This window comes from Anarhichas minor, unplaced genomic scaffold, assembly GCF_050575085.1.
Source record: "Anarhichas minor isolate MPS153535 unplaced genomic scaffold, ASM5057508v1 ptg000002l, whole genome shotgun sequence".
In the NCBI taxonomy this organism is placed as follows: Eukaryota; Metazoa; Chordata; class Actinopteri; order Perciformes; family Anarhichadidae; genus Anarhichas; species Anarhichas minor.
The window spans coordinates 3,224,937-3,242,079 of NW_027466448.1; the positions used below are offsets into that span (position 1 = coordinate 3,224,937).

Sequence of the window (17,143 nt, forward strand, 5' to 3'; positions counted from 1 at the left end):
ATAGAAATGTGGACAATAGCCTTGTTTGCACTCATCCATGATTACAATGATAACAATGGGATAAAATATGAACACCAGCCTTTTTTGGAAGATGGTGCACCATCACTCTACTTCAAAACACATAAACACATTACATGAATACACTTTGCACAGTAAACATACAGTGCTTACATAATAGAGGACAAGGGAGCTTTACAATGCTTTCTTTTAATTGCATACTTCATAATGTTTACTTGTGTCATATTTGGGACCAGAGTCACTGGCTTACAGGAAAGGTTTTCACTGTAACTTACTGTCAAAAATAAGGAATACAACTTCCCTTTTCCCTTAATGAAGATGGATGAACAACATTTTATATTTAAACTACTGCTCTGCTGCTTTGTCCAGAAACGAGGTTTCGCTGTGCCTTCGGAGACATGATAAAGTAGCATGTACTGTTTACTTACTAACTCAAGTGTTGTGACATGATATGATGCATTGACAAAGGACGAAACCTGACACTAAGCGATAACAACCAGTGCTGGAGTTTTGCATGAGTGTGTTTGTGTTAGTGTGAGACATGGGTGTGTGTTTGTCTCAGTAGTTACGGTGTGTGTGGTTGTGGTATATTTGTTTGTGTCCTCCGTCTATATTCTGTACATTTTATGTGAACTTTAGAGGATTTCACAAAAGTGCATCAGTTTCAAGCAAACCGTTAATCCAGCCACCTGGTGATGCAGCAACAAAATATAGCGTGTCCACATGACTTTAGACAAATACAGCTTGCCATTTCCCCTTTCTCTTACTATCGAAAACCACAAATGTAATCGGCTGTCACGTTGTTTCACTTCTGCTCATTAAGATCAAAGCTACAACAAGCAAAAACAGAAAGCTTGGCAAAGTGGGAAAAAAAGATATTCAGAGAAAGTTTCCTGAGGAAATGAAGTCTAAATGTAGTGGAATGGATCCACGATCAGAGGAAGGATCCAGATCTTGTAGAATTTAGGAGTTCGGGGTCACATCCAGGCTCTCTGGACTCAAACTCCTCCATCTGGAGATTGTGAAAACCTGACAGAGGATTCAGAAACTATTGAGAAGCCTTGAGAAGAGTGACCAAGAGAAACAGAGGTCCAGTTCTGAACATGGTTTGTTGTGATTGGACGTCTGAGCGGGCCATGAATTGTTCAAGCTAAACATCCTGTTGAAACACAAGAGGGTTCACAAATGTTCACGGTATCAGAGAGCTTGGGCCACAGGATGATGTTGAATTTGGAGTTGCTCTATCAGACCTGTGCACTTGGATTAATAAAGAGGCCGAGCTGCCAGCGGATCACCATCTGGTGATGTGTTGGATCAGAGGAAAAAGCGGTGACTCGTGATCTCATCGGTTAAACCGAAAGCAGGTGGTAAAAGCCGTTGATGTGAGGTAAAGCATATCACTCTCCCTTTATAGAGGAGCCAGGAATACCTCAGATTCAAGTCACTGCTCCACCTACAATGAGACCGTTTTTTCTGCATTTAATAAAGGACGTACTGTAATAATGGTTATTGCTTACGATTTCAAAAGACTTGATTTCAGTGTTTTGTGATGCAGAGTGGTGCCTGACACCGACAGTGAAAGCCCTATTGCCCCCCCTGCTGGTGAAACTACGTTTTTATTTCAAATTATGTAATCTTAAAGGCACAATCCGTGATTTCATAAACAAAAAAGTTGCCCTATTACCTTAAAAGGTTCTCTGTACGATGTTCAGAGCATTGATAGGCTGTATAGGACAAAGGAGTGAGTCTACCTGAGCAGAGAATAGAGTGGTTCGTGTGTTGTAATCCGAGTTTCTCTATGCTTTGTTTTTCACAGCCAGGTAATAGAAGTGCTCTGCATATCGAGTTTTCGAGGTCGTTTAATACGTGATTCAGTGGAATCAGACACGTGCTACGGTGTCGGCCTTGCTGTAGCAGAGACTTAGAACTAAATGGATCACAGCAAACATGATCTCTATAACTATCTTAAACTTTTTATCAAGTTATTATTGGATGGTAATGCAGTTGAAAGCACAGACTAGTTTGAATTTAAGTCTGCTCTGCATCACTGTAGTTATGTAACAAAACTTAAAGATGTTCATCCAGACAGATTAAGTCAATAGGACGTGTTAAGTTTCTCTGCAATGTGATCCTGTGTGGAAACAAATGGCTGCCTGGAAAAATGTTTTTTTTTTAAATCTCAAAATATTTGGTCCACATTGGAAAGTGGAAAGTTAAATGTGATTCATCGTACATGAGCTGAAAGATACCAAACGTGGACAGGCTAAATGATCCTTCAGGGCATGTTTGAGTCCAGTCTGATATGTCATTTTGGAAATGGGTTGGTCCTCCTGAGTAATTATGAAAGAACGGCTTAAAGTACATTTATTCTATTTGGTTGCTGTACAACATTGCTGGGCATAACATCTTATAGTCCCTAACAATGGATACTAGTGTGTTTTTAGCCACTCCCATTTGTATACGCTACCAACAGAGCTCAGGAATCTGTTATCTTCTCTAATTGTAATTGATCAGTAAGGGATTCCATTCCATTCCAGGGCCCTGAAACCAGCACACTGGAAAAATAAAAAGTTTGCTGTGAGAACAGTCAATTGCAGATGTATCAACATTTACTTATGATAAGATAGTCTCTGGGCATTATGATCTGAATATCTTTGTGTTTGGCAAGCCTTCACTGAAAGGCCTCTCTACCTTCCTGTAGTTCTCTCATCAGCACTTTGTGCCCCCTGTGGTATAATATTTAACCACTAGATGGTAGCGTTGCTGTAACAATACGGCCATTGGATTGACAATGAAATGGACTTCTACTAAAGTTAATGCTGATGATTCACATGATTAATCACAGTGACCATGAAAATGATGGATATACTTGTCTTGCCGCAAAACAACTGTTTTGACTCCACTTAATGATAAATTGGATTATTAAATGTCTCTCATGTAGTCTAATACAGTTATTTACATATGTATTTCGTTTTAATTATTTTATTGTATGATCATTTTCCTATATTTACCAGGTAAAAGTCACTTTTTCAAGGGAGACCACATCCAACAGGGAAGCATAAAACAACATGTTACAATAATAAATCCAAACAACAGAAACAGACTAAGGCAACTGTCACACACTTACACTTACAGACTCAAAATAGTCTGTAAAAAATATTAAAGATGAAAGAGTGTCAACAAAATCTACATTTGCCTGTTCTTTAGACCAAAGTCCCCGAGAGCTTTAGATATATAGTGTAGGAATGTATTCTGAACCTGATTCTAAATTAGCTGTCATTATAAAGACAGGGAAGTGTAAAAACACAAGATATAAAGTTACAGTTGTTGCTAAATTAGTTGCAACCTTGGGATAAATGATGAACTAGTTTTCCATATACTGGCAGTTGATATCTGTTCACAGCTCATATCAGGTCATGATTATGGTAACAGAGCATCCAGTGGTTCTATCTGCAGACACAGACCTCTTTCACTACATACTATTGTCCACTAGCTGAATGGCAGGTTTTTAGCTGTCTTTTTTTGATTGTTGGTGCGTGAATGTTTCTTAACTCTGCACCTTCAACGCAACATCCTGTGTGCAAAAGTGGAAGCGTTGCGGCTGCTGTGTTGAGTAAGTCCAGGGGTGTTGTCTCACTTCATGCATGATATAGCTTTAGACACAAAGACACAAAGCCAGAAAGAGAAAGTAGGTAGTTGGTATTAAGCCCTGTGGGGTTTGTCAATGAAACATCTGCCGAGGGTGGTGACCTTTTTGAACCCCCACCAGCCCACGTCCCCCCCATAGCCTCCCCTCAGCATTCTCATCGGTCCGAGCCCACAAGGAATAGAGAGTGAGCACCGATATTTGTAAAGGGCTTTATTGGACAACCCTGCAGTGACACCCCCCCCCCCCCCCTCCCCTCCACACACCAACCTCTCTCTTTTTTTTGCCTCTCGCCTGTGAGCGCGCAAAAGCAGCTGTCATTGCCTCGGAGCTGGTGCCCGCGCGCGCTGCATATAGCGAGACTATCCTGTTTGAAGATTATGCTGCAGCTCTTGGCCATCTTGTATCAGACAGAATGAGACGTTGATTAAAAAAAAGAAAATAAACAATAAAAATAAGAACGAGCAGAGGAGCACTTTTTTTTTTTGTAACAGAAGACGGTCGGTGACGAAGCGATTACAACGTGAAGGCGGAACATCACGTCTGCCGCTGCGTGCGCTGAAAACACCTCTAACGAGTTGTGGATTATTCCGAGGACATCGTACTGAAACCATGAGCTGGGGGTCAGAGCTATGGGTGAGTGTCTCGTGCACTTGTATCGTTATAAATAGGGCCTTTTTTTCTCCTTCAAACCGAGCCTGTGCGGAAACTAACGGTTCAAAGATAACACAAACGTGCGTGTGACAATGCGCAGTGGCTCCGTGTTTTTAGCCGCTAAAAAACGACTGTGCGCCGCTTTGTGGATGTTCCGCCTCTGGCTGCGACCACAGCCAGCTAATTTGTAGCGAAGCTCGAGTAGTGTTACATTTCATCGCGACATGGAACACGGTGTAGCGTTTTAGTAAGGTGTGTGTGTGTGAGTGTGTGTGAAAATCCGAGCTAACCATCCATTTTTGTTCACATTGGTGCGTTTCAAACCACGCTTCAAACACACAGGCACGCACACACTCGCATGACACTTGCTTTTTTATTTTCGGTGACGGTTTCATAAAGACGTGAAACAGCGAGCATAGATGCGAGCATAGATGGACGTGGCGTGCTATGCACAGACCAGTATCACCGTCGCTAGAGGAAGTCTCTTATCTGTCTGCACACATTGAAGCACTGCTGTTTAACTTCAGTGGTTAAAAGCAACTAACTCACCAGTAACAGTTCAATAACTGCTTGCTTTTTTTTCTTTTCATATTTATTATCAGGTTGAGGTTATGGCAATAATCGTGCAGGCAATACATCTAAATGTTATTCACAACCTCAAAATGTGGGGTTAATAAACTATAGCAAAAAAAGGAAATGTCAGATTTGGTGAGTATTTGACCACAACATGCATTTCATTTGAGTGAGTAACCTGAATCAGAAGGTTCACCTTATATATTATGGATGTGTGATTTGGTTCATCAGGCACTCTTTGTGAGCAACAATAGAAGACAAAGTAGAAGCCCACTGACCTTCCTACAATAAATTCCGGTGCAATGATGTCACTCTTTTTTTAACTGAAATTCACTTTCAAGGATTGCTAAACATCTCACAGCCCGAATCCATCCAGACACTGGATCAGAGGTATTTCCCCACATTCAGACACACGTGTTTCGTCTGAAATCTACAGCATGGGAATAATGAAGATTACAGGACTGTGTCAAAACTATCTTTACGACTTGATAATAAGCAGCTGCCTGCAGGGATTCCTGTTGTTTCAGCGGCTCTATTATTTTTGTTGTGGAAATGATCTGCAGTAAAACTAGTCATTCTGCTGCCTGTGTGCTGACGAACCGCCCGGCAAACGCGGCGGCGTGTCGTTGCAGGATTCCTCGCACATTTGTTTTGAATGGTGGTATGTTTCTAGTGTGTGTGTCAGAGCAAACATGCAAGAGTGTGAGTGTGTGTGTGCTTGCAAGTTACTACATGGAGTTTGCATTTGAACCTGCAGGAAGTCATGTTGTCGACTTGAACTCGCAATCTGTAGGCCACAAAATTCAGCACGACACCTGATCACAATACTGCAGCGTGGAGATGAAACTGCAGTCTGATGTCAATATTATGAGCTAGACCCCCCTCCCCTCCGTCTCTCACCAAGCAGCAAAGGGGTCTGGAGATAGTTAAGTCATGGGTGTCTTTTCCTTTCTAAGAAAAGGAGGAGGGGGGTAGACACTCCCCCCTTAAATTCTCCAGTAATTTACCTGGTCCAAAGTTCACAGAGAAACCAACAGTGCTCCACATTCCTGCGTTTTCCCAGGGATGTCGGTGTATTTTTACCTCACTACCGCAACGCTTGACGGAGAAACGCTGCTGCAGGTAGTCATGCAAAGCCAACGTAGCCCGAAGACATTCTACGGGCTTTCATGTGCACCTTAAGTCTGGAAAACATTTGAGACTGAGCTTTCGCAGAGAATAATGTATTATAACCAGATGCTCTGCTTCCCCCCCCCCTTAGCGGGCTGAATGGTATCCAGACACTTGTTCCTTTAATGTTAGGGCAGCAGACAGAGAGCAGCGATACTCTGCATGGTGGCTGTTGCCACCGGAAGATTCACGCAGCTGATTTTCTTGTTGTACCAAACCAGATCAAAACATACCGTAACACCAGCGCTGTTGCTGTGGCAGCACCCGCACTTCTATTCAGAGCGAGGGAAGGATGTTGTTTGGAAAGTACCTTGTAGTTATTTGTGGGGTTTTTAACTAACATCTTCAACTTTCACTGTCAATTATTCTGCAGATCATGTGCTCGCCAAATAGATTTGGTCTATGAAATGTAAAATAATAGTGAAAAAAAGTCCAAGATGACACATTTAAAGTCTTGTTTTGTGCAGCGTATAGTCAAAAACCCCACAGAAAATCTGTTTATATTGATATAAAACAGATCCGAGCAGCAAGTCCTCACATTTTAGGAAATCAGTAAATGTTTGGCTTTATTTTTGTGAGACAAATGACCGAAAGGATTCATGTTCTGCCAATTGATGTATGTGTTTTGTATGACAGCTAAATCCTAAAATACCCGCCATTTAAATTCATTTTCACTGATTAAGATCACTGTCTGCGAGTTTTAGTGAGCCGGAAAATCAGATGTTGCAACACGACAGACGAAGGCCGCATGCGTTCTGTCGTGCTCATCCTGTTGCTCCTCGCTGTGAACAGGAAAGCAAATGATATTTCAGGAAGTGAAGTCACAGTCGACCGGGGTTTCTCAACCGCTCACCAGCGCGGCTGCTTTGGTTGAGGTAGTGCAAGCAGGCCTCGCAGTGATACACGCCATCACTGGTTCATGAAGGGAGGAGCATGGGATTGAATCTTTGTTTAATGCAGAGACGTGCTGGGAAGGATTGGGCTGTTGTTTAGACATTTGTGCGTCGGCGTGAGTAAAGCAACACAGTCCAACATGCTGAATGCCTTTGGTGCAACATCATAGCACTGATTACAGTCTTCCACTTAAAGACACACTGAGAATGTGTGCTGCCATGAAAGTTATGACTATCGCTGTCCTGTCTTTGAAACATTACCAACAGGGTACAAGCAGAAGTTATGCAATAAGCATCAGGAGACTCTTGGGCATTAAACCTCGCTGTATGTGAACGAGTTGTGCTGCAGGCTACTGAAATGTATTAGAAGACGGTAAAAGTTTTGGTCAACTTTTTTGAAAAATGCCAGCTGTGTTCTTTTGTGTGCAAGCGGAGAGCGACACGAATGGATCATCATCACATGCATGCACATTTAGGACCCCAAACCGCTTCTGTACGAAACGCAACCTAGGAAGAAGGAAGTCAAATGTGGTGAAACATGTGACTTGTTTCTCAGCGGAACAGGGGTGAGAAAAAAAAAGGAATCATAAACGACAATTTTTATAACTAACAATAGAGGCATGGCACTTTAAATAACCGTTCTAAATCAAGTTAGTTATCTCAGAAGTATTCGACTCTGGGTAGCAGAGGTGCCAGTAACAAGGCCAGAGTTATTATGTCAAGGGACATCGCACACACACACACACACACACACACACACACACACACACACACACACACACACACACACACACACACACACACACACACACACACACACACACACACACACACACACACACACACACACACACACACACACACACACACACACACACACACACACACACACACACACAGACCAAATACCACCAGCACAGTAGCTTAAAATGAAAGATCTCTCTGGCCTTAAACAAAGTGACCACTATACCTTTTCACTCTGACACACCTTGAATGTTTCACTTCTCTCTTGTGGTTCCTTTGAGAACTGGACGCAAGCGGCTCTTCTCACAGTTGCACGTAGGGGCCCGCTAAGTCGTCACAGTCCGTGGGACGTAAAAGCGCCTCGTCCTCTCTCACACACACGTATTGACGAGGCAGCATGGACAAGGTAGAAATTCTAGTGAAAGAGCAGCAGCTTAAGGTGAGTTTGAACTGCACGGGGCTCCTTCAGCACTGGCTTTTGAAACAGTAGGCAGATTGGCCCCCGCAACGCGCGGCCCCCTGACTGAACCTCGCTTTTAGTTTCGTTGTCCAAATGGTGCGTTACTTTGTTTATTCAGCGGCAGAGGAAGCGTGAATGCGTGTCGCTGTCTTGTCTTTGGGGACAGCTTGAGAGCCGTTTGTTTGCAGTGTTTGTAATTGTAGCCATGCTGCTATCTGCCAGCCATCGGCCCTGATGTAATGGAGAAGGGAAAGTGCTATTGTCTGGAGAGGCCTTCTGAACACCACTTGTTTTCTCTCATGTCATTAAGTGGGGCTCCAGACTTTGCCAGCGGGGCGCAGACTAAAGAAGTTCAATCAAAACCTTATGTTTTTAGTTTTTGTTGGTGGGGAGGGTTCAGTCGTGAGTTCCCAACAGCGAGATATCAGGGCAGATCTCCTGTAATATAAGGTTAAAAACAGCTTGGTGTTAGACTGAGATTTCCTCAGTGCTTTCTGCTTTTGTATCCCATCTTGGCTCAGACCCCCCCACCAGGGTCCAGCCTCCTCCCCTGCCGTTCACTTGATATTCAGGGCACTTCCAGGGCTGAAACCTGAGCTAGTTTGTTTCCCTCTGTCATGGTGCTGAAGTCAGAGGGGGGAAGGGGGGGGGGGGGGGGTGACAGACATCCCCTTCACCCCCTCCTCCCCCCACTAAATCTTATACTCATCGCCACCCACCTGCTGACTCAGTGATACCACCCCGAGCCCATTTTCTCCTCAGCTCTTTCTGTGAAAGCACCATGACAGTAAAACAGTGATGAATGGATCCACATCTGAGCCGCGGGTCTCCGACCGCACCGCGGGGAGCGAGAGGCGGAAAGAACGGAGGACAGTGGAGGGGCGGAGGTATTCAGACGGATGAATAACAATAAAAAGGCATTTCTGTTGTGTCCGGCCCTTTGTTAGCGTACCCTTACACTACCTCTGCTTTTTAGTCTGGCTAGAGATAGAACTCATTGAACCAGGTGAGGTTCACACACTAGAGTTTGGAATGTACCAAGTCTTCAGTATGTTGTTGACAAACACATATGCAGTCCATATTCATCTTTGGAAACCTGTTCATCACGGCTCTCAGTACGTTCTGTTTACCTAAGATGCATCCAATTAATTATCCCCTGACATTTAAGCTTAAATTATTCATTAATTAGAAAATCTTCCATTTAATTTTTTTTTTTTTATTAATTAAATTAAATTCCGGTTTTAAAGCAAATATGCTTTGACATTTGATTCTCTTTGTGCTTCGGACTGCTGGTAGATTTGATGACATCACCAGGAAGTTGTAACAGGCATTTCCTCTGCTTTTTAAAAAAAAGCACCAAACGATTGGGCACATTGAGATGTTCTTGTTCTGCAATCCTCCCGCTTCCCTAAACACTCATCTTGTCCATGAGAAGGTAAGTAAGTGAGCAAGTAACATGTATTTATAAAGTGCTTTTCACAGACATAAGTCACAAAGTGCTTAACAGGGCAGAAATTACAAACATGAAAAACACAATGTGACCATAGGGCCAATAATTTACATACACAGAAAATACAAAATTAAAACATGGTTTAAAAGCAGGTCTAGGACATGGGTTTTACCCAAACGCCAGTCTAAAGAGGTGCGTTTTGAGCTGGTTTCTGAGGTGACTCAGTCCTTCCTGTCACAGACTGTCACAGCCTCTGATCTGTAGTCTGTCATTTGTAAAGTCAGCTTCTAATCACCGCTGCTGCAACAGCGGACATTATACCGCCGTATACCGTCGCTCTGACATAACGTCACCTGAGCCCCACAGCCGTCCGTGTTCTGCTAATTACTGTAACACACTGTAAGTGTCGGTTGTTCCTTTGGCTTTAACAGCATTGAGTTTCCCCCGGCAGAGTAATTTAGGAACACTATAGCACCGTTTTACAACCATTCAAGGTGAAGGATGAACAAAGAGCTACAACCTCTTTTCTCATGAAACTACTAATGCTTTCAAGTCTAAGTGAGCCTCATTTTAAACAAAACTGTAGCTTATAAACAAGTAGTGATGGTCCTGATAGCATGTGCACGGAATGACAAGTACAGTGAAAACTAAATTACCAAAACTTTAATTTTGATTGTAATATTGAGTTGAATTCTAAATAAATTGTAACGTATCGGGCCTCAGGAGTCATACCTGTGTTCTGTGTGCTATAGGAAATGACATTATTATCCCCAAAGCAAACGCATGTGACGGCACAGATGTTTGCTGCAGCATGCTTGCAAACACACCGGCTGTGTGTGTGTGTGTGTGTGTGTGTGAGTGGTACCGTGGTAAAGATGCTTGTGTACATTTTGTTAGCTCCGTTATGTTGGATGGAATGGATGTTTCTTGAGGCCAAGCCGCGGTGGGTTCGCTGCGTGTGGGACAGCAGGGACCTGTTCTTCCTGAAATCTCTTCATGTTGAGGTGCTACCTACCAGATGCAGTCAGTAGACATGGTCGGTACCATGTGGAACGGCTGCTTTAATTGAAATGAGTCAGAGCCGTAATGAGAACAGCCTCGTGCCGCCCTGCAGCTTCCACACATTTCTCTCCCACTGCTTGAAAATATTCTCGCTGCTGAAGACGTGTCCGGCTCTCCAGCCCCCTCCCGCCTCGCTTCACATTTCCTCATTGGCTCCGTTTCTTTCTTTCCTTCTCTCTGCTTTCATCACACCGACTCACCAGCTTTCCCCATCTCCTGTGATTGCCTTTTTCAGTGACTATTGTTAATGACTGCGATCATGTGTTACTTCAAAATAAAAGCGTGTTTGCGGTTTCTCAGCTCAGATTTTGTCCTCACAGGGCGGTAGAATGAACCTCACATTTGTGTGATTGTTCAGAGGCTGCTGTGTGGGCCGGAGGAGGCACAGTGGCAGTGACACTGCATCATTGTGGTCTGGTAATGCTCTCCATTCTGCAGGATGCTTTGTCAAAACCTTCTTTTGCTTTAGCTGGAATATCTTTCTTCATTTAGACGTTATTTATAATAGGGCAGTTAGTGTCCATGATGCCAGACAGAGAGGTTGATTGTGTTAGTAACTGGCTTTGGCAGTAGATGGCATTTGAAATGATATCCATCACTTCCTCTGGTGAGTTTGTGGTTTCATGTAACAAAGAAGACAGACTTCCTCGCAAAGTTAATACGTTTACACGTCTCTCCGAGTCGGTGTTACCTCACGGTGTGCTCTACATAAGCATAGAAAAGCGGGTGCAGCCGTCACGCAGACAAGGGCTTTAATTGTACTGAGAAATCTTTCCGAGATGAGTTTCCTGCTTGCTGTGTCAGGCCGCCTCTTAATATCTTTACTCATATCCTGAGATGAGGCGTGTCAGGGTGGAGTGAAAGTGCTGCAACACTGTTCTGACCGCCTGAAAAACTGTTAATGCTGCCAGCTGAAAAAAAAAAAAAAAGCCCACGTAGATATTTCAGCTAATTTAGGTGATACAGTGAAAGTACTTCTGTATCACAAGTCCTCTGAGGCCTTTACCCGCTATAAGCATAAAGGATTGCAAATATTCGAGCATCAGCGCAAAAACCTTTTGTTTGCAAAAGAGGATAAAACTGCGGTCTCAGAGTCCTTGTGGGCTGTTAAGATGTTAAAGTGTTTGCTCTTCATCCAGTAGAATAAAAGCAGCCGAGGAGCTCAAATAGCTAATACAGAAGATGTCGTAGGAGACACGACGTCGTCCATGCCGAGACCTTAACTCTCATTCATTCATTGAAGTGTTTTCTTATTCTAGAAAATAATAAGAATGCTGAAAGAATGAGTCCCAAAGGAATCATTTTTTGTCGATGGAACCAGTGCGATGCTAACTCACGGGTTGGCCTACAGACACAACGTCATCCCTGAACTTTTACTTCTGATGTTCAATTTTCACTTTGTGTTTATCTGTGTCCAACATCAGCAGACCATTCTGGAGAAACACAATGCTGTGGTTAAAAATAGCAACCCCCGCTCATTGGCGGTACCAGCCGTACACGTCCGCACGACTTATGGCACCTTTCTGCAGTATCTAAGTTTAGGTGAGCTGTTGCAGTGAGCAGGGGAATACATTGCATCAGCAACGCGGACGAGTACCACGCTCTTTGTTTACCTGGACAAAGACAAAGAGCCACTGCAGAAGAAGCAGAAGCCTTATATGACACTGACAGTACAAGGAAGATCTATTTATGGACTGAAACTGTGAGCGAGTCACACCAGTTGTGTCTAAGTGTAAACCACATGAAATGTGTTCAATCTAGTCTGTCATTTACCACCATGGTGTTCGCCAGCAGACTTAATTACAAGCTAGCGCTGTTTGCTTGTGTGTTATTCTTCCCGCTCAGTAACTTTTCCCCTCAGCGTTACCACGGTTCATGCCATGTGTTGACGTTTATCTAGTCGACGAGAACATGGTGTACCCCGACCGATACTCGGTTTTCGGAGCTGATGTCGCTCTCGATTAGGCCCGTCACGATGACTGACGTTGTTGAACAATATGTTAATATATATGAAATAATGATAATTATGCAACAAACGATATTATTGTCATTTTAACACCATTTCATGCCACTGATTTAATGACAATATAGTAGAATGATAATGCAAGTACACTCTTTCAAGCAGCAATTCACTTTTAATTCGTAAAGGTATTCAGCCAGTGGAATGTGAACAAAAAATGTAAATATCTTAAATTAATAAACAACATCCTGCGCTGACGCCTGTCTTATTATGGCATGAAAAACCCTGCTGCTTATTCTCATGTTGGCTAAAATGCTGTCTTAAGTAAACAAACATGCACGTAAACACAACGGGCAATATCGAGGTCGGCTACAATGATTGAGGTCATCTCCTTATATGGTACGGCCTATAGTAATTATTGTTGTGACAGGCCTACTCTCCATACAGATCCTTTAGATTTTCAAGAATTAAGGCCAAGATACGTATTGACGGTAGGTTTTACAGTTGGAAAATAAAGTAAAATCTAGTCAAGTTAGTTTTATTCATAGCTCAATAACACAAAATCCACAAATTAGCTTCAAGGGGCTTTACAATCTGCACGGCATACCGTCTGTCCTCAGACCTTTGATTCTGATAAGGAAACACTCCCTCGAAAAACCCCGTTAACAAGGAAAAAATGTCTCAAGGACAGACCTCAACACCAGTCAGTCATATCTACTGCAATTTCTTGCTGCTTACCGGCTGACATATATCATGGATACCAGTACATCAGCAATAAGCTAATATTGGCAGATACAAACATCAGGTCAGTCGGTGCAATTGTACCGATACTGATTCATTTCTCCATCAATACCCCTTTTGTTTCAGTCGTCACATCCACATAAAGTTATCAAGAGACGGCCTATCTCAGACAAATGACTTCCAACCCGCTCACTGAATAAACGAGCCGACGGCCTGCTGTTGCAGTTTGGTACATGAAGTGTCGCTGCGGTTCACTCAACGCTTTCCTTAATTCCAGAGAATGCGTTGTATAAGATTTAAAGAGCTCCATCCTCCAAAATGAAGAAAAACAGCTCAACAGGAACAATGGCTAATGTGTGTCTGCTGGCCCAGCAGGGTTAATCCTCAGAACAGCAGCGTCCTATTGGCTAGTTAAAGCGGTTAGGAGGGAGGTGTAGTAATCAGATTAAGGACAATGTCATTTAATCAAGTTCTGCGCTGTTTACAACATTTCCGTTGTTCCCTCTCATTACATTGCTCTGCCTGCATTCGGTGTGGTGTGATCGATGAACGTGTTCTTGGATTACCAGGATACACGATATGTTACTTTATGCAGGATCTTGAAATCTACTAACTGCTCTGCTTGACCAAACCGTGCTCCTCCTCCGTCCTACTTTACTCCTCTGAGATGGATTAACTTCGTTCGGAGCTCCTGTTTTTTTTTTTCCCCACTTCGTTGTCGCAACGACAATCGAGACCATGTTGCGCCGAAAAAGTGAGTTTTTCGTTTTCATGGACAGTGTTCGCTCCGTGAAGGCGGAGACGGAGGAGCAGAAGGAGGAGCCCCCGCTGAGCCCGTATGAGGAGTACCTGCAGGTGCTGCTGCAGATGAAGATGACCAGTGGCGTAAGTGAGCGGAGGCGTAAAGTGATTCCTGCAGCATCTGTCAAGCAAGGAAGGCCGTGTGCCAGTCACAGAGTGTCTGTGGTGTCCCGTTGCACAATAATACAAGAAAAGAGTTTCCGCTCTGTGAAATCAAACACTCGTTAGATGCCAGCTTGTAGGACTTTTACAGAGCCTAAAAGAATGCTTCTGTAGGTTTATACCATGAGTGGACCGCCCTTCCAGTCACTATGACTCACAACAGCAACTTCCTGTTGCTCAAACCGCCGTGTATCTTATCGAGGTCTCATACATGAAGCTGTTCTCGACTGTGACATGGACGTCGGTGGAGGGATTAAATAACAGCGGGGGGGGTCGTGCACAGGCAGAAGGGGAAGAAATGCTTTATGGACCTGGAAGCGTGATACACGTGTGCACACGCCACCACACACTCCTAAATTTCAGAGCGGCAGAGGCGTCGTTTCTATAAATATCCACACGGTATGCAAACAAGAGCTCTTACACATAAGGTCACCCACCGCCCCAAAACAGCTGCTCCGAGTTCTGCAGAACGTCGGCGTGTACGTTAGTGTGAGTTTTACTGTGAGCATGCGTTCGTTTTGTTCTTTCTGTGAATCACTTCGCGTATAGATGTATAACACCCAACATCAGTCCTCAGCACTGATGTGTTAAATTGTCATTTAGGGGGCCGACAAACCCGAATCAACCTTAAATAACCCGATAGAGAAATAGCTGAGGGCAGCTACTCAGTGATCAAGCACTTAACCGTCGGTCTTGGTTCACGTGCGTTGCACGAGCGTGTTTGCGCGTGTGAGGCCACTGTCCCCTTTTTTTCCTGTGACTCGTCTCCCTGCGCTGGGGGGGTCACACCGGGCTATGGAGGCTTTGTTCCGCCACCGCTTTTCTTGCACAAAGCGCGGTGTGTGTTCGAGAGAGGGTTCGGCATCTCCCGCAAATAATTGTTCTTGCTGCTGGCCGCCCACTGGACGCTCAGTGGATTTCAGTGGCTCTTGCTGTACTTACTCATCTCTCTCTCTCTCTCTCTCTCTCTCTCTCTCTCTCTCTCTCTCTCTCTCTCTCTCTCTCTCTCTCTCTCTCTCTCTCTCTCTCTCTCTCTCTCTCTCTCTCTCTCTCTCTCTCTCTCTCTCTCTCTCTCTCTCTGCTGTGGTCAGTAAGATGTACAAGGCTTTGGATAATTACTAGAACAACTCAAACAGCAACGGGCATTTTGCAACAGCTTTGCTTCATTCGATGAGGCAGGGTTAGTTTTGCAAGAACAATCTTATTTGCTTATCATAAGAATTGGCAGGACTCGCTGCCTAATGATGCTTCTGAATGAATGCAGTTTCCTCCTCACCCTTTTTCTTTCTCGCTGCAGTCTGGGGTTTGTCAGAAATATCTCATTCATTCATGTTTACCATAATGGTTCTAATAAACAAGCGCATAAAAACCACACTGAAACCACCTTCTCTCTTTTTTTACTAACACTCAATATAGGCCTATGGGTGTCACACAATCAGTACTTGTTTTTTTGTTGATGGCTTATTCACTGCTATATTTACATATTTTTTATTAGTCAGCAGTTTCCTGTTCACCCCCCCTCAGTCTACCAATGAAACGACTCCCTTTTTGCTCTCCTCTTGTGTTTTTAATGGCGCGTTGATCTTTACTGTGATCACCAGAGCAGCACACCGACCTCTGCAGAGGTGCTGAGGCCGTAATGAAGCAGGAAGTGGCCCCAGGAGCGTTTCTTCAGAGGTTTGAAAAACAGTGCGATCCTGTTATCACCAACCTTGTTGTAAAATGGTTCTGCTCACTTTGTGGCTCACGTCCTTTGCAACCTAACACCGGATCCGTCTTGGTCTGTGATCTCACTATCTCACCTTTCATGCTCCCTAGGACAGACATGACTGTTTCAAGTGGTTGTTATTTAGTGCTTTTTGCATCCACACAAGTTCCCCGCTTTTATTGTGGACGTTGCATTCAGGGTCAAGCATCAATACCTTTTTTCTGACAATGAACACGTACAGAAGGTTATATAATATTTTTTATCTTCTTCAGTTACTGTAGATGTTTCAAAGTTAAATAAATCCAGTAGTTTTTAGATTCCAACATCTGTACTGGTTTAATTCCTTTTTTCTTGGTTGTTACGTCTATATGCGATGACCAGGACATGGGAATAATATGAAACGGAGTCTGCCTGCACCAGGCTCACCTCTGTCTTGTGTTAGCTCTCTGTCTATGTCAAGCAGAGAGGAAACTTCAGTGTTGGGGATGCAGGTCAATGGGCCCTCAACGTGGGTGAAATCAAGAGATTTGATCTGGATTGGTTGCTAAATAAAGTGCATTAGTTGAGATTAACTAGCAGTCTAAATCATTAAACTGTCCCAATAATCTCCATCAGCAGTTGGAGGGTTGGAGGTCAGGAGGCTGATCCTTAAACAAGCATGCGTTTGTTTTCTTACAGCACACGGGCAGCCGACATACATTCAGTACATGTCTCCTTTGTTCTCCGTTTGAACCTGTTTCCCATTTCCTGGATGATGGAAAAAAAAATAGTATTTAGCTGCGCTGTTCCATTTATATTCTTTCATGTACTACCACAATAGTACATCCATCCCAGCCAGTGGGGTTGTGTCCTGAAAAAACAAGCAGAGCGGGGCCGGCTGGTTTCCTGAAGGGATCCCCCACAAGGTCAGGTGTCAGAGGCCACAGATGACAGAATGGAAGTCAGGGTTGAAGCAGGAGTTATTAGTCTTAAGTGTGTGTGTGTGTGTGTGTGTGTGTGGGAGGGGGTTTTTACAAAAAATTCCTCTGCAGGTTTGAGTATGGGTTGAGGAACTGTTCAGCCAACTGTGACAGCATTACCGACCCAACACTGTTTGATTTG

At 43.7% G+C, this 17,143-nt stretch overlaps 1 protein-coding gene across 17 annotated transcripts in view; it reads left to right on the forward strand.

Annotated features, from left to right (window-relative positions):
- The first annotated feature begins 3,961 nt into the window (after window positions 1-3,961).
- Window positions 3,962-17,143, forward strand: part of fnbp1b (formin binding protein 1b) — a 50,463-nt gene continuing 37,281 nt past the window's right edge. For 13 of the 17 annotated variants that reach the window (XM_076084898.1, XM_076084889.1, XM_076084933.1 and 10 more), the window contains exons 1-2: window positions 8,921-9,045; window positions 9,455-9,593. In XM_076084898.1, the coding sequence (XP_075941013.1) occupies window positions 9,537-9,593 (57 nt within the window). In that variant the 5' untranslated portion in view covers window positions 8,921-9,045; window positions 9,455-9,536. Of the gene's footprint in view, window positions 4,301-4,883; window positions 5,282-8,920; window positions 9,046-9,454; window positions 9,594-17,143 lie in introns of those variants that run through there. The other 4 variants (XM_076084851.1, XM_076084766.1, XM_076084878.1 and 1 more) reach the window with 4 other exon arrangements.